Genomic DNA, 24,051 nt, shown 5'->3' with positions numbered 1-24,051 from the left:
TTGAAAGAATAGTATGTCAATATGTAAAAGAAACAATTAGACTGACTTGAAGCAGAAGGCTTCCTATAAAGAAGTATGACTGCAGATTAAAATTAGGTCTAATACTACCAGCTGGAAACAAAAGAACCATACAATTAATCATGTCATAACTCCTCACTATAACTGATGAAATTCTGCACACAAAAATTTGCAGGAAAGGTTGTGCTGACTATTTACTATGTTGAACAGAAATAATTTTGAAGCACTACATACCCATGCTCTCCTACAATGGCGGCTCATAGCTAAAATTAGTGGGGGTGCTACTCCAAAAAACCTTTTTCTGGGCCTTTTCAAGGCCATGGTTAAGTTTTTTGTAAAATAAAAGAACCAAAAAAAAAAATGAATCAAATAGAATAGCTGGAAGCAGAATAATAACCTAATTCTACATTTTATCACATTCAAGAACAGGTTTTTAAGCACAACACATGCAGATTAAAAAAAAACTATCTTCCACCAGCACGCTAGGGTCGGCACTACAGAAGTGACAGTGCTCTCTTTCCCTCGCAGCCTCATATGCAGCTTCCTATGTGCACATGCACAAAACAACCAAACACCATGCCACTGGAACTGTGAAGCACACTGTTCCACACAAATATTTTTGTATCTTTTGCATAAACTGGAGGATGACTACTGACATTAAGCTTAAGGATTATATATTGTACAAGTATAAAGAAAAAAATAAAGAAAAAAGGATTCATTATATTAAATGTTTTCAATAATATCAAGTGAAAATAGGAGGTGCTGTAATTCCACAGTGCCTATACGCGAGCTGCCACAGCTCTCCTACCAGCAACATATTAAGAACTCCTCAAGATTATCTCCTATCAGGTCCATATGACATAGACTTCTAGTGCAGATGTTTTATTGCAACACTACAATTTCAACCTTTACTACCCATTCAAATATTACAACTACCCAAGATTTCTATTTCTAGTGTTCTAGTAAACTACTGATTTCACGACTAGATTACTCAAGGAGATAATGGGTCAAATCTACCAGATCGAACAAACAGTTAAAGGTTTTAGTAGATGAATGACTATTTTTCAGCTACTAGACAAAAGATCATTATATTTCTAGAAGTATCCAAACCATGTGCTACCAAAGCACTGATATATTTGCATTACACACTATGGAGACCACACAGCAAAATGATATAAGTGTATATGTTTCTTTTTCAATAAATTACGTAAAAAAAAATGTTTAAGGTTATCACTTCATTTTAACTCAAACATAAGTCATTTTTTATTTTCTTATCTTTGTCTACATTTCACGTACCTCCTCTATCATAGCACTATACACCTCTATCATAATCACTGAATAAAATACTACATTACAATTAACGATAATACATTACAATTAACATTTTATAAAAATTTCAAATTTTTATTGTAGAATAATCTTTATATGTATATTTCATGATTTCTTAATATTTTGTTTTTTAATTCAAGAAAAAGTTCAAAATAGTCATCTTTAACAAGAATAATTAAGTTTTGCAGTCATATACACTATTTGCTACATTCTCTAAAACATTACCAACACATCAGTTTAACATAAAAACTGCTGTCTTAAGAATAATATGAGATATAAAATGAAACATTAACTTTTCATTTTTCTGCTTTATTTAATACAAACAGATTTAACATGAATTTTTACCTCAAAATAAAATGTTTTTACCAACTTTATGATTAATAACTTATGAAAAAATTACATAAACAAAATTAAATTGTATAATAAAATAAAGAGTATGCAGTTACAGCTATAAAGTTAAATTCAACATTAAAATTCTTCTTTCATATTAAAAAAAAAAATTAAGTTTGTTGTATTATGATTATATTTGATGAAATAAATCGAATTAGAAAGCAAATGCATGAATTTGAAAAGTTCACAAATATACTCTTAGTAGAGGTGTTTGAACTAAGTTTTTAATTTTTATAGCTTTGTTTAATTACATAGTTATTTTACTAATATAGAGTTAGATAACTATACATTTTACATAATTTTGTTTTATACAGCTGTTCCTTGTATATCCAAGGGATTAGTTGTGTATCTTTATACATATAAAGTCTGACCACAGTGGTACTACGAGTACAAGCAAGCTGTTAGCCACACTTCTCAATGGTAGTAAGGCTTATAATTAATTTTTGGTATTCAACCTTGCATACTAACTTAAATAAGACTGTACTTTAACTAAATCAGCAGAAGTTATGATTAATCATACATTATGATAAATGTCCCAGTTTTCATATGCTATTATTACATTTAAACTTTTAATTTTCAGTTTTATTTATTGGGCACAATATAAAGAAAAAAATAGTAAAATATTCACAACTGAAGTAAATATGTTGTTCACAGAAAATAAAGTTATTTTCAATGGAATTATTCACTCTCCAATAACATCTTATACTGTAATAACAAAAACCCCTTTTAAAAATTAAATTAGATATGATGCACTTAATAAAGAAGAAAATTTTTACATTATTGTTTTACCTCAAGATGTTCTTTGAAATATCATTCAATCCCCCTGGATGAATCCAGATAAGAAAAATTTCAAACTATAGAAATCCAGATAAGATGATTTTTACTGTACATTTAATTACAAAATTTTGTTATAGTATATTAATCTAAAATTTATCACATGAATATATATTTAATGAAAATTTTTAACTAATATTTAAATCTTTTTTGTTTATTTTTTAGATAAAGAACTAACAGGAACTTTCACCATTAACGATGTATGTATAGATGAATTTGATAAAATACTTTCGCCACCACCTGCAAGGAAAATCGGATTTAGAAACATCTTTATGATATATAAAAATATAGACGATAAATTTAAAACTTTTATTTATGATGGTAAGCATACTTAATATATCATAAATATTATTAGTAAACAAGATTGTAAAATCATATTTGCAGGTATAACGTACTTTTTTATATTACAATTACATTATAGATATTATAAATGGTACATTCAATAAAAAATTAAATAGTAATTAAGAATGTGATTTTTTATGTGGATGTACCTCTGTTCTCATTTTAACATGAAAAGTTGAACCTTAGGAAACCTCATTTTAAGAAAATGAAGATTGCAGAGATTAGATTCCAGGATTGGTTTTACCAAGTGAAAATTAGAAAGCATTCCTGAAGAATTTATTAAAAAGATTGTAACGTGTTGAAAGGTATTAAAAAACTGGATTTAATTAGGTATTAGACTATATAATAAAAAATATTATATAAATAGACTATTTTGAATTTTATAGATATAACTATTATAAAAACTATAAAATCCAAAAAATTTGTATTTTTTATTTTCTCTGCTCCCCACCTCCAAAATCACCTTCCAAGAAAGTTTTTTTTTCTGCATTTACTATGTTAAATGCAAGGAATTAAAAATTTTTCAGTGAAATATTTTAACTTTACCTACAACAACAGCAAAAACAACAATAAAAAGTTACCTAGATTTCTTTTTTGAGAGTGGGGGATGATTTACAATGAAATTTTATTGTAATATTAATACTAATAGTTTATTATTTACTTTTAATATTATTAAAAGTTTAAATAAACAAAAAAAGTTTTGTAAAGTTAAAAATTCTATATTAATAAACATTAATCAGCTCCCACAACCCTAATATTGCTCTCAAAGTATTTATTTATTTTTTTTTTTTCACTGTACTACTACTATGCCTAGGAAGACATTAAAAATTTTGGTTAAAAAGATAGACAATAAATAAAAGTATAGTTTTTTTTTGGGAAGGGAATTTTAGGGAAAATTTCTTTTAAAAATGGTAAAATAATATAAAGTGAGCTTATGATGGTTTATCTTGAAATTTGTTTAGGTTTGCTTATAGATTATTTTAAAAAATTTTTATTTTAAATATACCAAAAATGTTTTGAGAAATTAAAAAAAAAATCAATATTTGTAAATTTTGATCATCTCTTCTGCCACCACTGTTACCCACAAGGCATTATTATTATTTTTTTTTTTGTTGTGTTGCTTGCTCTATTACTTTGCTTTAAAAGACATTAATAAAATCGGTTAAAAAATATGCAATAAATAACAAAAAACTTTTTTTTAATTTTTGGGAAAGTGGAAATTTTGGGACAATTTTTTTTAATTGTAAAATAAGCATGCATGCATATACTGAGCTTAATATAAAGTGGAGTTACGTTTGCAAAATTTTGAGAAAATTTTCCTCCAGAAAGTTTCACATTACAATATTTGCATATGGGGACCTGAAAATCCTCATGAGATTGTCCAGCAGGGACGAGATTTATCAAAAGTTAATGTTTTTGGAGCGGTTTCCTTCACAAAAATTTATGGCCTTTTCTTTTTTGAAGGAAACACAGTAAGAGGATAGTCTTATCTTGAGATGCTGCAAGACTGGCTTTTTCCACAACTAAAAAAGGTTCTAAAGAATTCATTTTTCAGAAAGATGGAGTTGTCAGTTTTTAAGTGAAACATTGTTTCAATGCTCTATAGGGCATACGGGAGCCAAGACTTGATACTATACTTTTGGCCCTAGAGACCCTCAGACATTACACCTTGTGGAAATATGTGAAACAAAATGTTTCAGTTCCATAATTACATGCTTATTTGGATGAGTTGAAAACCAGGATCCACAGCTACAATAACTTTTGCTACAGAAGACTGTCTGCAACATGTTGCAGAACAATTAGCTATCATCTTAATGTTATCCGTGTAGCAAATTAGGTAATTAGAGAATATAGAACATTATAACTTGGTAATTGAAATTTTAAACATTTCTGAATTGTATGTAATTTTTTTTGGCTTTATATTGGCACATAAGTTTGAAGCTTGTGCATGGGATATGGAAATTGAATTTTTTGTAGCATATGAAAAATGCCATGCCTGATTGGGATTCAAACCCGGGACCTCCAAATGAAAGGCCGAGACACTCTGCCATAGAGATTGGCAATTTGTTTAGAAACTGTAAGACATTACTATATAAAATTTATATGTTTGAAATAGGTCATACAATGAATAATAATAATGCACTCTAAATAATAATTATAATGTAATGATAATATAACAGTTATAATACAATAATGATTGCAATAATACATTCTTACTTAGCTTTTGCCTATGTGAATTCTCCTATAAATTCGATAGATTTTTATTGATAAATATAAGTTTAGATTTTAATCGTTTGACATAAAATGTTTTAGAAGCGGGATATAATTGTAGTTTATTTAAGGCTATTCAATCTAGTTTTAGACAGTCATGAAAACCTTCTGGAAAAAAATGACAAAATTGTTAAAATCGAAACCAAAAACCAAAATCTAAAAATCAGCTTTCTTACTTTCACAGATTACATAGCACTTATCGCAAAAATAGAAAACAAGTTTCTCAAACTAACAAAGCAAAAAAAAAAAAAAACAGCAGAAAAAAGTGCATTTGCAAAGTTTTTCTCAAAAACAGAAAATCATGACAAACCTCAAAGTTTATTCCAAATAGAAAGAGTATGTATGGAAAAATAAATGTCAATGCAATTAAAATATTTATGAAAATATATTCAGTAAAAAAAGTACAAGTAAGGAAGGATAAAAAGAGCTTTTGAAATCCAGAAATTCAGATTATAAAAATTAGATTTCTAACAAAAAAAATTACAACAAAAAGAATCTTTCTTTAAAAACAAAGTTGTGTAATTATAATACTGTGGTCAAACCAGTGATCTTAAACAGAATTGAAAGAAGAAATCTATCTGGCCTAGAAAATCTTCACAAAATCAGAAGGAAAATCCTAAGGAAACTCTTTGGTCCTAGAAAAACAAAAGAAAGATACAGATTAAAATCGAATAAAAAAATTTTAAAACCCAAGATTTGCAAACTGGAATTAGAAAAAATAAATTAAAATCCAAAAAGACTAAACAAAATTTAAAAAAATTTTGGAATCAAAAAACCAAATGGTATACATATATCATAAAAAGGAACTTCAAATTTTAAGGATGAAAGAAGAGACTATTTGGTAGAATTATTTATTTAATAAGATAAATAATTTATAATGCAAAGATTATTGTGGATGAAGGAAGGAAGAACACTAGAAGTAAATGAATATAAGAAGAAAAACGGATGCACATCAAGAAAATGAAGGAAGTAAGGAAAAAGAAGAAAAATGAAGATTAGTATTAGCATGATTCTAGTAGGCCGCTTCAAAAAAAAAAAAGAAAAACTATACAACTGTGAACTTTTCATATATCTTTTAATTCATAATTAAATGGCATTGGAACTTACAGAGTATAATCGACGAAATCCAACTTAGACATATCAATTATAAATATCTATGACTTTCTTCTTTAATTTTGCTATAAACAGTAGATTGTAGCCATCACTTATACATATTCTGACAAAATTAGAAGAAACAGCCCCTACTATATAAAAAATCAAAAAATTTACTAACATCAACGAATCATCAATTTAATGTATTTTTTTCTGTGATTTTGGTACTGGTTTATAATAATTGATGAATAAACCATTAGAGAAAACTAACATGCTGTTTTTTATCCGTCATTTTAAACATATTAATCAAGGTTAGCAACTGTAGGTTAATGGATTAACCTAAGCAAAGCAAAGCAATAATGGATTGTAAAATGTACTAGGAGAGGTGTGTGCTGATCATTAAAAAGCCAGAAAAAGGTAGGTGGCCAGGAATGACGATAGAAATAGAAGAGTCCTCATTTTCAAAAAGAAAGTGCAGTAGAGACTGAATTCTTCCAAATCAGTGGGTATTTGCAGAGAAATTATAAATATCATCAAACCAAACTTAACCTATATTCGCTAGCCTTGACTAATTAACAATAATGTTTTGATTATTTAAATAAAAAATTCAGTAATTATTCAATTATTTATAGTTATAAGCAATAATGCTTATATTTTTAATATGTAAAACACTTTAATATGGAGAATGTTTAAAATGACCGGTATTACACAGCATGTAAGTGTGTTTTCTCTAATCCTATTTTCATCAATTATTATAAAACACGCTATATGAAGTAATTTTTAAGTGAAAAAAAACGACAAAAGTGGAGGGGACATAAAAAGAAAAAGTACCAACTCTATAATCCATAATAATATTCAATAATTGATTATATAAAAAGAAAATTATTATTATATGTTAATATGTGTGTTATATGTTAATTGTGTATTAAAATAAAAATTATATTACCAAGATTCATGAAAGTAAGAAAGATGTGTTTATCATAAATCTATTTTTATTTATTTCTAGGTACGCTTTTCGTGAGTATTCATATATTACCTTTTCAAAGTAAGCTGACTGGTTTAATAACACTCGTTTTACAACTTAATAATTTCAAGGATGATGAAAATTTTATAATGATGAATAATATTCCTGGTATCAAAAAAAACACAATCCCAAACAGTGAACTCGAATTAAGTATGCCAAATAATAATTTACCAATGGAAAAATCTAAAGGCAGTTACTCAAAATCTATTTTAAAATTTCCCATTGAAGGTAAGGGATTATACATACACTATTTTAAATTATCAACTATTTATCACTGTATGCACAATTTCTAATTTATTATATTAATTTATACATTTCCATTAGGCTAAATTGATGAAAAAACTCTTAAGAGTAGATATTGTCATGCATTAGTCAAAGAGAACCATATGACAATTATTGGAAGGATTCAAAGTTAAAATTTTAAAATTAAATATTAAAACTATTTTATTTAAATAATAATAATTTTTTATATTTTAATTGGTATACCGGGTGTAAATAAAGTATGGCAATTCCTAAATATATTTTATAATAGTTAATGTAGAAAAATTAAATTTAGCAAATGTTCTTACCTTTTATAATCTATTTTTCGACATGTGATCACTACACTCTTACCTCCTCAAGTCTTTAATTAACTCTCCTTTTCGTAGCACAGAGGGGTAACTTAAAAACTTTTAAATGAAAAGAGTAGGGTTTTATAACATATCATTTTAGCTGGATTGTGATATATTTTAAAAGATATTAAAAAGCAAAAATGTTGATCTAAAAAACTTCAGGCTATGAAAACCCAATAAAAATTAGTCGCTCATTAAATATTTGGGGAAAAGAAAATTATTTTTGAGTATACTGTAAGCGTCTTTTTAAACTAGGTATGAAAAATATTAAAAAGCCTACATTTTGATTAGGGTTGTTATATAATGAAGTTTCTTATATATATTTTTTTTTTATCATTGTCTTTAAAATGATTTGTAACAACCCTACCTTTTTCATTTAAATTTTTTTTAGTTACCTTCTTCCTTAAGGATGTTTAGGTGTGGTGGTCTCATATCAAAAAATAAATCGTTTCAAGGTACAGATTCATTTACAACATTTTATTATTCTATGTTTAAAGGTAGAAAAGTTATTTAAGGGGTTACCATACTTTATTAACATTATATAAGATATATATACAGAGTGATTCAAAACTATGGCAATCTCTCAGGAGCTGATGCTATTGATAAAAATAGGAAAAAAGTTCATATAAACACTTTATTAGCAAGTTAAGGCTAGCAAACTATTTTGCTCAGATTTTGGTTCCCCCGGAGAAATGAAAGCTTCCTGAAATTCTGGGAAGGTAAATTAAGGAGCAAGCCGGGATTAAGGCACTATTAATGACGTAGATTCTATTTTGTTTACCAATAAAACCACATTTACTCATAAATAGAGCCATAAAGATCTACACCGCATCATCAGAACTGAATGTCAACATAGGTTTCACGACAAAATGGGACACTGTATTAGAGGCAACAAAATATTGGGACCATTTACGAGGGTAAGTCAATTATTATCCACAATTTAGTTATATTTTTGTTTATGTTGGTAGTACTGTTGTGTTGTGTAGATGACACATGCGTGGTTTAATTGTTGTTATGTCTGTGCAGGTTTGATGCTGCTAGGTTAGTTCCATTATCGCTGCCCTGCCGTTAACCATAGCTGCTTCGCTTTCTGTTTGCACCTAAGAAGAGCAACGTTCAGTGATCCGTTTTTTGTGGTTGGAAGGTGTATCAGGGGCCGAAATTCATCAAAGACTTTCTGTACAGCACAGGAACAGTGTGTTCCCGCAACGGAGTGTCTACAAATGGATTGAAAAATTCAAAAATTGTCGCACAAGTGTTACACACAATGGAGCCAGACAACTGTTTACCACCACAAAAGAGGAAAACATTGAGCTTGCACGTGAGATGGTTTTCTTAGACAGAAAAGTAATTATTAATGAAGTGGGACATCGTCTGCAAATTAGCCACGGTTCTGACTACGGAATCATCCACAACAGACTTGGGTTTCATAGTCTGTGCAAGATGGGTCCCAAAACAACTCACACAGTTGCATAAACAAACGCGTTTGGACATCTGCAAAAATATTTGGATCACTATGGTAACGAATGAGACATCTTCTTAAACAGAATCATCACTGGTGACAAAACATGGATCCATCATTACGAACTGGAGAGTAAACGGCAGAGTATAGAATGGAAACATCCACATTCGCCTTGCAAAATAAAGTTCAAGACCCAACCATCTGCAAGAAAACTGATGCTTATGGTTTTTTGGGACTCACAAAGCCCAGTACTGGAAGGGATTATGAGGAAAAGGGCATGACAATAAGCAGTGTGCATTACAGTGAGATGCTTACTGCCAAGCTGAAGCCTGCAATTCGAAGCAAACATCGAGGACTGCTGTCGAAGGGTGTTGTGTTGTTGCACGACAATGCCCGTCCACATACTGCTGCCCACACTGCTGAAACAGTCAAGAAACTCAACTTTGAAGTACTGGCTCATGCTCTATATAGTCCTGATCTTGCCTCTTCTAACTACCATTTGTTTGGTCCACTCAAAGAGACATTGATTTACCTTGGACGAAACAGTGAAAAAAGCGGTGCATTCCTGGCTCACAGCTCAAGCGAAAACCTTCTTTTATGAGGGCATCAGGAAGCTTGTGCAACGATGGACCAAGTGCATTGAAATGCAAGGGAACTATGTTGAAAAATGTTGTACATATAAGTTTCCTGTTTGTATTGCAATAAAATTTATAACTACATTGTGGATAATAATTGACTTACTCTCGTATTTTCAATGAGAATATTTCATATTAAACTTGAGAATAATTGCCATATCTATTGGAAGCTGTTTCTCTGATAACAAAAAGACAGATGATTTTCCACCTCAATGGGGGCAACTCCAAACTTTGCTCTAGCAGTTAGATCAGAGTTAATGTTTTTTTAAACAAGTGGATTGGAGGTGGCGAATCTAGTAACTGGCCTTTTCAAGGTCTGCTGACTTAATACCTCTGGACTGCTACCTATGGGGCCACTTGAAATCATTAGTATATGAACAAAAGTGTAATATAAGAGAAGGGTTATTTATTAGAAGTCTCATTGCAGTACAACTAATGCAAAACAATCCTGTTGCAATAAAGAAATCCACCAAAAAACATTGTTTGTTGGACAGAATCTGTATCCAGTGTGACAAAAGACATGTTCAGCAGTTTATTTAACTATCTAAGTTGGTATTTCTATCTGTTATTTTTTTTAAATATTGTGAATCAATCTTTATAGTAATATTCACATAACCATGAAAATAAGTTTTACTATTAAATTTTACATACAAGAAACAGTTTTGTTTACAACGAATCGCTTCACCATCATAAAAATTAACATATATTTTTATTTCAATTCCTTATTTTTATCTAATGAAAACTCACCAAATTTGCACTCTGCACAACAAAATGATGCCAATGGCAACACAAACAGAAAGCAAAGAGTACTCTGCTTCGGCCCAGAAAAATAGATATTTAACAACAAAATACCATTAGATGGCAGAAATATATTGAGATATCAAAGCAAACACTAAAGTAATGATGATAAAAGGTCTCATAAAAAACACAATGCAATTTTTTTTAAAACCATCATTTATTAGGAAATTACAGATATTTTGGTTTTAGTAATACAGTAATTTTATTACTGCAATTAATTATGGAACTCGATACCAATCCCTCACAACTTTAATGGCATACTCTTTTTATTTGACAAAATTTACCTTGTTCTTTCTCGATAATTGTGGCTCATTTTCACATAATGTGTCCAATCTTCATTTTAAGCTAAGTTGGACATTTATCTAAGCATTGACATACTTTGTTATCATCCGATATAATAATTCATTTAAAAATCATCTCAGGAGTGATATTCTATGAATAAAAAAATGGAACTGATTCAACATTTGACTGGTTGGATCAAGGGAGACTAGTAAAACCTTGATCAGAACAGTATCACAAAATATACCACCTTAATTAAGAGTCTATCCCTGGGACTTGGTAGTGATTGCATAATACAGCTTTAGGGAGAAGTGAAGTCTTTTGAACTCAAAAAGATATTCTGTTGTTATGAGGTATTTGTGGATTAAACACAAACTCCCTTTGGCTGCAACCAGTTATTCATTACACATTACTGAGATTTAAAACTTTCATACAAACTTTTATAGTACACCTTCTTGCTCTCCAAACTGGATTTTTTAAAAATGATGAAAAATGCCTTTTTGTTTTTAAAGAAAAGTCAAAATACTATATTTCATTACTGTAACACCTTCAGCTTCATATTGTTTCATCAATTCTGCTCAACTCTTTGTCACCTCCCAAATTGGATTTTTAAAAAATGGTAAAATAAATATAATTTTATTTTCAAAGGGTGTCCAAATAACAATCAGTTTTCAAAACTGTAACATCTTCAGTTCTTCAATTATAGAATTTTCATTAAAAGATTTTCTCCAATTTTGACACCCCAAATTAAATTTTTGAAAAATAATGAAACACATGTAAATTTTATTTAAAGAAGGATCTAAATACCAGTTTTCACTATTGTACCATGTACCATCTGCGATTAAAAAAATATAAAGTTTTCATTAAAACAATTTGCACCCCCATACTTTTCATCCCCTTATAGACAGAGTTATCCAAAATCCTTTACACACACACCCTTTAGTTACCCTATATTAAAGAGCAATGTTTTTTTTTTTTTGGTAGTCTTGTTTTTTTAATTTTTAATAGTTATCTCTTGCTCTTTTTTTCAGCTAATTATAAGAAATTTTTTCCAGTTTTTATCCACACTTATAAATACAGACAAGTTTTCTTCATTTGTGATATTACAGTAATGCAATTTTTTAATATATTTATATTTATTAATCCAGTATTAACTACTGCAGATGATTGTTTAACAATCATATCCACATTTAGTTTACTGAATTTTACCTTATATAAATGGTTTTTGATTCCACCCTTCAATAAGCTCTATGATTTCTTTTTTTTACAGGAAAAATATTTTAATTTCATTTTATTTTTTCTTTAATTTTTTTTGTAAATATTTGTCATAGCAAAAGAGAAATATATATATTCATAAATATGAACACTAATAAATTTAATATCAATTCAGACAAAACTCTATAGAGTTAAATAACCTTTCACCTAATATTTTGGTAATAACAAGATGCCTAAATCTTTAAAAAGAAGAATTGTAAAGAAGTTTTATTAAATAAAAAAAAATTCATTAAAATTCTTCAGTGATTTCACATTATGCTTGAAAAAGAAAAATCTGATATCTATGTTCTAATACTTTCCTGGTATTGCTTATTTATTCTTACATAGTGTAAAAATAATTAGGCATGAAAAAGGTTACCTAAGATTTCTTTTTTCAGGAAGGTGGCAATTTATGATAAAATTTTATTGTAAAATTATCATTATATATTTAAATAAACCAAAAAAGTTTTATAAATTCAGAAAATCGATATTTTTTTCTGCTCCCCCACCTCCAAAATCACTATCAAAGAAAACCTTTTGATTTTTCTACACTTACTATGTTAAATGGAAGAAACTAAAAAAAATTCATTAAAAATGTACAACCAATAAAAAGTTACCAAAGATCTGTTTGGAGGTAGGGGTTAATTATGATGAAATTTTATTGTAATATTACTAAAAGTTTATTATTTAAATTTTTAATAATATTAAAAGTTTAACTAAACCTGAAAAAAAGTTGAAAAATTCAAAAAAATGATATTTTTAACTTTTGATTAGGAGGGAGCTTCCACTTCGCTAATATATTGCTCACAAATTTGTTATTTTAGCTGCTTGCAGTACTACTTATGCCTAGGAAGACATTAAAAAAAATTAGTTAAAAAATATAGTTTTTTTTTTATTTTTGGGAACGGGAGTTATGTTGGGGCGAATCTTTTTTAAAAATGGTTAAGATAAGAATGCATGCAAATACTGAGCTTAATATAAAATGGTGTTACATTTGCAAAATTTTCAGAAAATTGACTCCCCCACCCATGGAAATATTGACCCCAAAGTTTTACTAACAAATTACACCATAGTCTCTGTAAAAAAAATTTGTCATGATACCAAGAAAGTAAAAATAAACATTCTTTTTTTTATGAAGCCAGTTATAAAAAATTTTTTTAACAATTTTTTACTACACCACCAAATAAGTTTTACAGGCTAATTGGTTTAGTATTTTTTTGAATTTTTTTCTTTAAAAGTTAAAGAAAAAACCTTAAAAAATACTTCATTTCATAAAATAGTCTGTAACTCTTGGCTTTTATATAAAAAAAAAAGGATAAAATTACCGTCCTTAGAGTAAAATGTTCCAAGTATTCTAAATATTCAATATTTTTTAATATTCTAATGTATACTGATTTTTACTTTCTTGGCAACATAGTTCTAGGGCTCTCCTGTTAGATGGAAAGAATGTTAATCATTCAAAAAGTAGGGTATAGATTCTTTTGCATTTCTCAACGTTTCATACCCCAAAAAACACAAAAGTGGAGGGTAATGTTCGTACGTACGTGCGTTGGTGAGTTTGAAGTTTAGTAACTTTTGGCTAGATTAACTGATTTTGATGAAATTTTGTACAGAGACTCGTGAATATAGGGTAATTTGTTGGTAAAATTTTGGGGTTAATATCTCTAGAGGGTAAGGGGTTTTCGAGTCAATTTTTTCAAAATTATGCAAACATAACACCAATTTATATTAAGCTCAGTACATGCGTACATGCTCATCTTCAGATTTAAAAAAAAAATTTCCTCAAAATTTCCCTATTTTCCAAAAATCAAATAAGGTATATTTTTATTTATTGCATATTTTTAACCGAATTTTTTTGTAATGTATTCCTAGGCATAGTAGTCGTACAATCGACGCAAAAAAAAATATTTTGAGGGCAATATTGGTGGCAAGAGAGGCGTACAAAATTTATAAATATCTATTTTAAAAATTTTAAAAACTTTTTTCTTTATTTAAACTTTTAATATTATGGAAATTTTAAATAATAAACTTTTAGTAATAATGTTAAAATAAAATTTCATATTAATTCACCCCTCACATCCAAAAAATAATCTTAGATAACTTTTTATTGGTTATACATTTTGTAATGGAATTTTTTAGTCTCTTTCATTTAACAAGGTAAACGAAGAAAAGGTTTCTTGGAAAATGGTTCTGGAGGTGAAGAAGCAGAAAAAAATAAAAATTTGAATGCTTTTTAATTTTTAAAACTTTTTTTGATTTATTTAAATGTATAATGATAATTTTACAATGAAACTTCATCCTAAATTACACCCCCCACAAAGAAATCTTAGGTAACCTTTTTCATGTAAATTATTTTTCTAGTATAATAATAAATAACTAGTAAAGTATTATAATTTTTTTTTAGATTTTTTCATTTTATTTTGATTTTTGGGAAATAATTTATATAATGCGAATTTTTTTATATTAGAGTATTTTCATTCTCTGAATTCAAAAACTAATATTATTTTATTTTAAACTGGGACGGTTACAGCCTATAGTTTATAATTTAAAATGGACACTTTTGGATTGATAATATCTCTATTATAGCTTTTGTTAAACTATATACCGAAATTTGTTTATTTTTAACTTCTGAATCTAAATCCTAATAAAATTAATGATCATTTATAAAGTACGAACAAAGTTTACAACTATATTTTGAATAGAAGTGTTCTTTTAATTAAATGCAAATCGGGCAGATTTCATTAAAAATCATGAAATAAATAATATTAATTTTTCCCAAGAAATATTAGATAATTTCTTAATATACCAGGTTCGGTTGATAAATTTTGCACATATATACGATATGCGTAGCACGGGAATGAAAGAGATATTGGAATGAAATAAAAGTTGAATAAAAGTACAATACCTTAGCTACAAAATGCAGTATTTATTTTTCAATAAAAAAATAAATACACTGATACACTTTTTCCAACATGAGACAAGTTTTTGCATTCCGTCACTGAAAAATTCTGGCGTTCTTTCTCGGATCCAAGTGGCCACAGCTTCCTTCACCTCATCGTCAGTGGTGTAATGATTACCTTTGAGATCCCTCTTGAGATGGGGAAAAGTGGAAGTCGCACGGAGCCATATCTGGCGAGTATGGCGGATGCAGAATAGTCTCAAACTTCAGCTTGCGGAGAGCCATCAGAGAGTTTGCGTGGTACCCATCGTGCACAGGTTTTACTGTAACCTAATTGCTCAATAATATGGCCCTCCATTAGTTGTTCATTAGTAGTTGTTCTTTAGATATGCCTAACTGAATAGCGATGCTGTTCTGGGCGATTCGCCAGTCACCTTGAACGAAATCTTTTACCTCTTTTCGATGTTTCTCGTCAGTCACAGGAACTGATCGTCTGCTGTGAGGTGCTCCTCAATTGTCACTTTACCAGTTTCACATTCGCAAAATTTCAACACCCACCCACAGTACTCCTGTCAAGTTTCACTACCGTAAAGAGCTTTTAAACGATGAAAAATATTTGTAGGACTCACATTTTCTGCTGTTAAAAATTCGATCACTACGCGCTGTTTTAACCGTGTTGACATATTGGCCGTACTCGACTCCATTTTAACTGCTACTGAAAACAAACCGGTAAACGGGGTTCAACGCATTATCGCAGGCTTGTGACGGGGATTTTAATTATCATATGCTGCCACGTCCAACTCGATAGTACCTTTTGTCTTCGCGTAGCACGCTAGTGTGCAAAATTTATCAGCCGAGCCTCGTAAAATGAAATTCTATTCAATTATTTATCATAAAAAAAAAAAATAAATAATTATTTATCATAGAAAAATAATACGATCCTTTTGGTTTTACCCTGGAAAATTGGTGCCTCAATAGATATCGATTCTGTAAAATAACAAAAACCAAATTGTCGAACTGGGGTGGAACCTCTTATTGAAGTATTACTATCCTCGTATTGAATTACTGAAATATCGAAGTTCAACGGGAAAGCCTTTATTCCATGCTATTTTTCACCGGTATATAAAATGGAATTAAACTAGTTAAAAACGGGCAAATAGTGATTACTATTAGTTCTAAAATTTAGTAGAAGTTATGCAGTCAAGTTATATAAAGTAAGCGGAAATTATTGGAATCTTTTATAATTTTAAAATTATTAGACTCTAATATTATGAAATGTTCGAGGATTGTTATATGGTAATCCACCTACCCTAAATGCCACGATCAAGCAGGGTTAACTTCCTTCCCTCTGATCTCAGAACTTACTAAAATTAGGTTTAAAAATTGAGATCGGAAGTGATCTTATGATAACTTATAAAACTGGGACGAATTCGATTTCATATTGAAATCAATTTCGAGTCAAACGATAAATTATTTATATGGATTGTTCTGATACCAATTATTACAATGATAGGGTTGGGGGCCGATCCTGAACATTATCAGCAAATTTTCGAGAAGTTAGATCGTATCACTTTTGAAGTGAATGTTAAGGAACAAGCGGCAGATATTACAGAAAACTTATTTTACGAGAAAACATACTTCCAATCTGATAAGGGGTCAATACATCATCTATTCGAAAGAGTTTTCTACATTAAAGTTCCCACTTTAAATGGTTGGATGCACTGATGCCAAACAGAATTATTGATTCTTAGGAAATTTTTTACCATCAAGTGGATTTCCGATCTGAATGTAACTAACCAGTTTGGGGCTGTTTTCAAGAATATTGTTGAGTATCTAATAATTATTCAACATTATAACAATTGATATTTTTGAAATACCCGAATATTGGACGCCGATCTTCGTGATGTGGATTGGGTACGTATTACTATCCTTAAAGACTGTTTGCTGATCAAAGAGTTAATAATGGAAGATCCTATGCTAATGTAAGTATGGGTATAAAGTGTTACTGTAAAATATATATAAATTTAGTCGCATTACAGACAATAATCGATACGTTTTCTTTCTAAAATAATTTTGTGTCTATCTATTCCTACCAGTTCTAAAAATATCAAACCGATCATTTTGCATGCAACTCCGGTTTTAGAATGAGCTATTTCTTATTTTCAAATTCCTCTGGAAATTCACTCTATTCTCCAAAATTTATTTTATTTGAGTACGGTGATCTGAACTCTACTATTATTTAATAGTTATTAAATTTATTTTTAAATTATTACGTTCATGTATTATTGCGTTGAGTTCATTACATTCATGAGCTATTTCTTTGGAAAGGATTTGCAATAAATTTCTAAAAACAATTAATTTGTTAAAGAAATATATGTTTAAATATCCAAAAAACATTACCGTGACTTTAGTAGAAAAAAAATGCAAACATTTGCAGTAATTTATTTTTTTATATTAATTTTCCTCTCCGTATAATCAGTGAGGTTCTCATTAGGGTATTCAGTTGAAGACTGAAGCTTGAACAGATTCATTTCACATCTCTTCTACCTAATCACAAACATTTTATGATTATTATTAAGAAACTAACTTGGATCTAAGCTATAAGCACTCTATCTGATAACTACATTTAGAGGTGCAATTTTTGGGGTTTTTTTAATAAATGATCAGTTCACACACACTTAGCCTTAGATACATTTTCCAATCCGTTATTACTTCACTTGACATTAACATACGCTCGCTAACCTTGACTAATATATTTAAAAAGAGTTCATCTTTCTTTGTTCTGTTTAGCCTCCAGAACCACTGTAAGGTATTACTTCAGAGGATGATATGTATGAATGTAAATGAAATGTAGTCTTGTTCAGTCTCAGGACGACCAAAGAACACCGGTATCCACGATCTAGTATTCAAATCCGTATAAAAGTAACGGCCTTTACTAGGATTTGAAACTTAGAACTCTCGACTTCGAAATCAGCTGATTTGCGATGACGAGTTAACCGCTAGACCAGCTCGGTGGGTTGTTTAAAATGACCGGTATAAAACAGCAGGATGTTAGTGTTTTCTCTAATGTTTTATTCATCAATTATTATAAAACATGCTATAATTATGTTAAAAAGTGCGAAAAAAGTGGTGGGGGGCGTAAAACGAAAAGTACCAAAATAACTTAATAACCATACATATAATTGAAAATCTATAGTGATAGATAATTTTTCAACTTCCTAATCTTTTCAACAATAATAGATAACTGTACAAATCCGTTGAAATTTCTTTTACATTAATTTATTTTTTAAAATCACAATAAGAATATTTCTAGCCAGTTTCACCCTCTTTAAATTAATTCGTTACAAATATTATCAGTTTTAGTGCAATAGATTTCTTTTCAGAAATATTTATTTTAAATAGGTAGGTTAGATAGCTTTAAAAAAAAACTCTTTATGTTGAAATCCTATCCCGAATTAATAGTATTTTTATACATCTGATTAATTTATATATATTTCTTTATTATAAAATAAATCTTCAACTTCTACCGCTAGAGCATTCGTTACATAAATGAATATTTTTAAATAAAATTTTCAATTCAAAATATATTAAGAATTTACTTAAAGCTAAATAATTTTGTTAGTAATTTTTCTTTTAACTGAGAACATTATTGTCCAGCATCGTTTTCATGATATTTTCTTGTTGAAAACATATGTTAACAAAAATTTACATTTACATACCTAAATTTTAAGAGCTTCGACTATGTAAATACTAAGGTATTTTGAGATTATTTGGTAGTAAATAGATTAACAGTACTAAAAAAAAATTTCCATTCTTTTGCAGAGAAAACTTAGAATAGTCATTTAATTTTGTATTTATAAGCTTGGTACACAGTTACACAAACAGAACAAAATTAAAAATCCTAAAAAAGTATAACTTGTCAAAAAAAACTTTATACGGCAACCAAATTTTAATGACTGAATGATAAAATTTCAGAAATGTTTACTATTATTTATTTTTTTTTACTAATAAATAGTTATGAATTAATAACTAGTGTAATGCCAAGTTATATTTGAACAATAACTCCACAGTAATTTTTTTTTTCAGTTTTCCAATTCTTGCCGCCAATGATTTTTCTCCATCACACTTTAATTCAGTGCTGAAGCCTTCCATTTATCATACAAATTAAATAATTCATTACTTCATCGATCCATCTTCTTTCTTCTTTCATTCATTTCAAAATGCAGTTATCTCTGTTATTTGACCTTTTTTTCTAGTTTTACTAGTTCCCCTGCCCACTGTATCTTCTTTCAATTATTGTGATTCTCTTTCTATTAAAATAATCTGCCAAATATTGTACATTTAATTCGGCCTAATTCCTTCAGTTTTCTATCGCCATTCCTAAAACCTAAAAAGCTTATAAAAAGCACTCTTTGTGTATATTTATCAAAATATTATCTGTTTACATTTTTATAGTGAAAACTGAATAAAATTTTTTAAAACAAAAGTTTTAACGGATAATTTGATGTAACAGATTAATTGGATATAAGTTAAATAATATGATAATTATTACCAAATTAATGTTTTTAAGTTTTTTCTAATAAAATGTTAATTTTTTGTTTGTGTAGAAAATGAGACAACACTTCGTACAAACTGTGCTTATATAACGCTGGAAAATGTAGATGAAAAAAACGTTTACATATGCCCTTATCTAAGTGTGACCAATACAGGAAATGTATATAAATTTAAACCATATATATACATATATCAGAATGCTACCGATAACTTTAAAGAAGAAACAAAAAATAATGAGCACAAAAAACAGAAAGATAAGGAAAAAAATGGCAACAAAAAGAATAAGGAAAAAAGTAAAGTAGTTTCAAAAGTTGATAAAAAAGCAGAAGAAGTAGATAAGAAGGACAACAAAGCAGTTACAGAGAAAAGTAAAAATGAAAGCAAAGAAGAGGAGGAGGAAGAAGAGGATGCCAAGAAACTTAAGAAGAAGAAAGGTAAAGATGAAAACAAAGAAGAGGAGGATGAAGAAGAGGGTGACAAGAAACTTAAGAAGAAGAAAGCTAAAAATGAAAACAAAGAAAAGGAGGAAGAAGAAGAGGATGCCAAAAAACTTAAGAAGAAGAAAGGTAAAGATGAAAACAAAGAAGAGGAGGATGAAGAAGAGGATGACAAGAATCCTAAGAAGAAGAAAAGTAAAAATGAAAACAAAGAAGAGGAGGATGAAGAAGAGGATGCCAAGAAACTTAAGAAGAAGAAAGGTAAAGATGAAAACAAAGAAGAGGAGGATGACAAGAATCCTAAGAAGAAGAAAAGTAATAATGAAAACAAAGAAGAGGAGGATGAAGAAGAGGATGCCAAGAAACTTAAGAAGAAGAAAGGTAAAGATGAAAACAAAGAAGAGGAGGATGAAGAAGAGGATGCCAAGAAACTTAAGAAGAAGAAAGCTAAAAATGAAAACAAAGAAAAGGAGGAAGAAGAAGAGGATGCCAAAAAACTTAAGAAGAAGAAAGGTAAAAATGAAAACAAAGAAGAGGAGGATGAAGAAGAGGATGCCAAGAAACTTAAGAAGAAGAAAGGTAAAGATGAAAACAAAGAAGAGGAGGATGAAGAAGAGGATGACAAGAATCCTAAGAAGAAGAAAAGTAAAAATGAAAGCAAAGAGGAGGAGGAGGAAGAAGAGGATGCCAAGAAACTTAAGAAGAAGAAAGTTAAAGATGAAAACAAAGAAGAGGAGGATGAAGAAGAGGATGCCAAGAAACTTAAGAAGAAGAAAGCTAAAAATGAAAACAAAGAAAAGGAGGAAGAAGAAGAGGATGCCAAAAAACTTAAGAAGAAGAAAGGTAAAAATGAAAACAAAGAAGAGGAGGATGAAGAAGAGGATGCCAAGAAACTTAAGAAGAAGAAAGGTAAAGATGAAAACAAAGAAGAGGAGGATGAAGAAGAGGATGCCAAGAAACTTAAGAAGAAAAGTAAAAATGAAAACAAAGAAGAGGAGGATGAAGAAGAGGATGCCAAGAAACTTAAGAAGAAGAAAGCTAAAAATGAAAACAAAGAAAAGGAGAAAGAAGAAGAGGATGCCAAAAAACTTAAGAAGAAGAAAGGTAAAGATGAAAACAAAGAAGAGGAGGATGAAGAAGAGGATGACAAGAATCCTAAGAAGAAGAAAAGTAAAAATGAAAACAAAGAAGAGGAGGATGAAGAAGAGGATGCCAAGAAACTTAAGAAGAAGAAAGGTAAAGATGAAAACAAAGAAGAGGAGGATGACAAGAATCCTAAGAAGAAGAAAAGTAAAAATGAAAACAAAGAAGAGGAGGATGAAGAAGAGGATGCCAAGAAACTTAAGAAGAAGAAAGGTAAAGATGAAAACAAAGAAGAGGAGGATGAAGAAGAGGATGCCAAGAAACTTAAGAAGAAGAAAGGTAAAGATGAAAACAAAGAAGAGGAGGATGAAGAAGAGGATGACAAGAATCCTAAGAAGAAGAAAAGTAAAAATGAAAGCAAAGAAGAGGAGGATGAAGAAGAGGATGCCAAGAAACTTAAGAAGAAGAAAGGTAAAGATGAAAACAAAGAAGAGGAGGATGACAAGAATCCTAAGAAGAAGAAAAGTAAAAATGAAAACAAAGAAGAGGAGGATGAAGAAGAGGATGCCAAGAAACTTAAGAAGAAGAAAGGTAAAGATGAAAACAAAGAAGAGGAGGAGGAAGAAGAGGATGCCAAGAAACTTAAGAAGAAGAAAGTTAAAGATGAAAACAAAGAAGAGGAGGATGAAGAAGAGGATGCCAAGAAACTTAAGAAGAAGAAAGCTAAAGATGAAAACAAAGAAGAGGAGGATGAAGAAGAGGATGCCAAGAAACTTAAGAAGAAGAAAAGTAAAAATGAAAACAAAGAAGAGGAGGATGAAGAAGAGGATGCCAAGAAACGTATGAAGAAGAAAGCTAAAAATGAAAACAAAGAAAAGGAGAAAGAAGAAGAGGATGCCAAAAAACTTAAGAAGAAGAAAGGTAAAAATGAAAACAAAGAAAAGGAGGAAGAAGAAGAGGATGCCAAGAAACCTAAGATGAAAAATAGTAAGAAAAGTAAAGATGAAAGCGAGAAAGAAGATGAAGAAGTATATAAGAATGATAACAAAGCAGTTTCAGAGAAATCTGATAAAGCAAAAGAAACGGAGAAGAATGATGGCGAAACAGGTTCAGAACACGAAAAAGCAACAGGAGTTGAAAAGAATCATACTGAAAATGATAAAAATTCACAAAAAATTGATAACAAAGGTCCAGAAGAAAATCTGAAACACGTTTATAATGTTTACAGAATGATGTCAGGTGTTAGTTTTAATGATTATCAGCGGGGAAACTTTGTAACTGAAAATAAGGCAGGGGATGGAAAAAACAAGGAAAAAGAGGAGGAAAATAAAGAAAAGAAAAATGAAAAAGATGAAATCAGAGAAAAGAAGAAACAAGAGGATAAAAATAAAGATAACGAAAAGGATGAAAATAAAAAAGATAAACTAAGAGAAGAGAAGAAAGAAGAGGATAAAAATAAAGATAACAAGAAGGATGAAAGTAAAAACGATGAAAGCAAAACACAAGAGGATGAAAAGAAAAAGAAAATGGAGAAGAATAGTAAAGATGATGATGAGGTTGGCAAGAAAATGAAGAAAGGTGAGAAAGAAGAAAGCAAAAAAGAAGATGCCAAGAAACTTAAGAAGAAAAGTGAAAATGAAAGCAAAGAAGAGGAGGCTGAGGAAGAGGATGCCAAGAAACCTAAGAAGAAGAAAAGTAAAAATGAAAACAAAGAAGAGGAGAATGAAGAAGAGGATAAAAATAAAGATAACAAAAAGGATGAAAGTAAAAATGATGAAATCAAAACACAAGAGGATGAAAAGAAAAAGAAAATGGAGAAGAAAGGTAAAGATGATGAAGAGGTTAGCAAGAAAATGAAGAATGGTGAGAAAGAAGAAAGCAAAAAAGAAGAAGATGCCAACAAACTTATGAAGAAGAAAAGTAAAAATGAAAACAAAGAAGCGGAGGATGAAGAAGAGGATCCCAAGAAACTTAAGAAGAAGAAAAGTAAAAATGAAAACAAAGAAGAGGAGGATGAAGAAGAGGATGCCAAGAACCCTAAAATGAATAAGAGTAAGAAAAGTAAAGATGAAAGCGAGAAAGAAGATGAAGAAGAAGATAACAAGAAAGGTAAAAAAAATAAGTCTAAAGATGGTAAAAATGATAAGAAAGAGGATGAAATTTCTAACAATCCTATTATATTAGAGTTGACGGAGAGAGTATTTGTTTTTGATGTTGCCAAAGATCACCAGTAAAGGGAAGTACTATAAATATCTAAAATATTTATTACAGTATGGTTCTAGCAGTTTTTTTATATTTTATTGAGAAATTAATTAGTATTATTTTTACATTTGTAAATTATCAGTTTTTTAATGTTAATTCTAAATTATCAGTCTTTCCTAAAAAATGTTTCTCAGCAGATAGCCTCTTGAAACAAAAATTATACATGTACTCTGGAAACCCACTACGCCGACTGAACATTTTGCAACACTCTGGAAGTTTATTGCTATATATTCTTTACTCCATATAATTGCTATTAGAATGTTAGAGAGACAGTGACATAGATTATTAAAATGCCTATTTTCACAATCTGGTTCATTCATACATTGCGAATCCAGAATATTTCTCAAGGTTTATAGAGTAAAATTTATAATTTTTATTTTTCGTTTTTAGTAAACCAATCTGTTCATTTATTTATATAAATAAAATAAAATATTACTGTTTGCTTTAACCGGTTGATTTTTTTTAATTGTAAGAAGA

General features: G+C 29.3%; 1 protein-coding gene across 3 annotated transcripts in view; it reads left to right on the top strand.

The window, feature by feature from the left end:
- Window positions 1-24,022, top strand: part of LOC142329856 (uncharacterized) — a 34,957-nt gene extending 10,935 nt beyond the window's left edge. Inside the window, exons 3-6 of one of the 3 annotated variants that reach the window (XM_075374730.1) lie at window positions 2,737-2,892; window positions 7,283-7,528; window positions 19,846-20,226; window positions 20,293-24,022. In XM_075374730.1, the coding sequence (XP_075230845.1) occupies window positions 2,737-2,892; window positions 7,283-7,528; window positions 19,846-20,226; window positions 20,293-23,546 (4,037 nt within the window). In that variant the 3' untranslated portion in view covers window positions 23,547-24,022. Of the gene's footprint in view, window positions 1-2,736; window positions 2,893-7,282; window positions 7,529-19,845 lie in introns of all 3 variants that reach the window. The other 2 variants (XM_075374731.1, XM_075374729.1) reach the window with 2 other exon arrangements.
- Window positions 24,023-24,051: the final 29 nt, after the last annotated feature.

This window comes from Lycorma delicatula, chromosome 9, assembly GCF_047948215.1.
Source record: "Lycorma delicatula isolate Av1 chromosome 9, ASM4794821v1, whole genome shotgun sequence".
NCBI lineage: Eukaryota > Metazoa > Arthropoda > Insecta > Hemiptera > Fulgoridae > Lycorma > Lycorma delicatula.
Note: the sequence above shows the minus strand (reverse complement) of the source record. Positions and strands in the feature narration are given on the sequence as shown.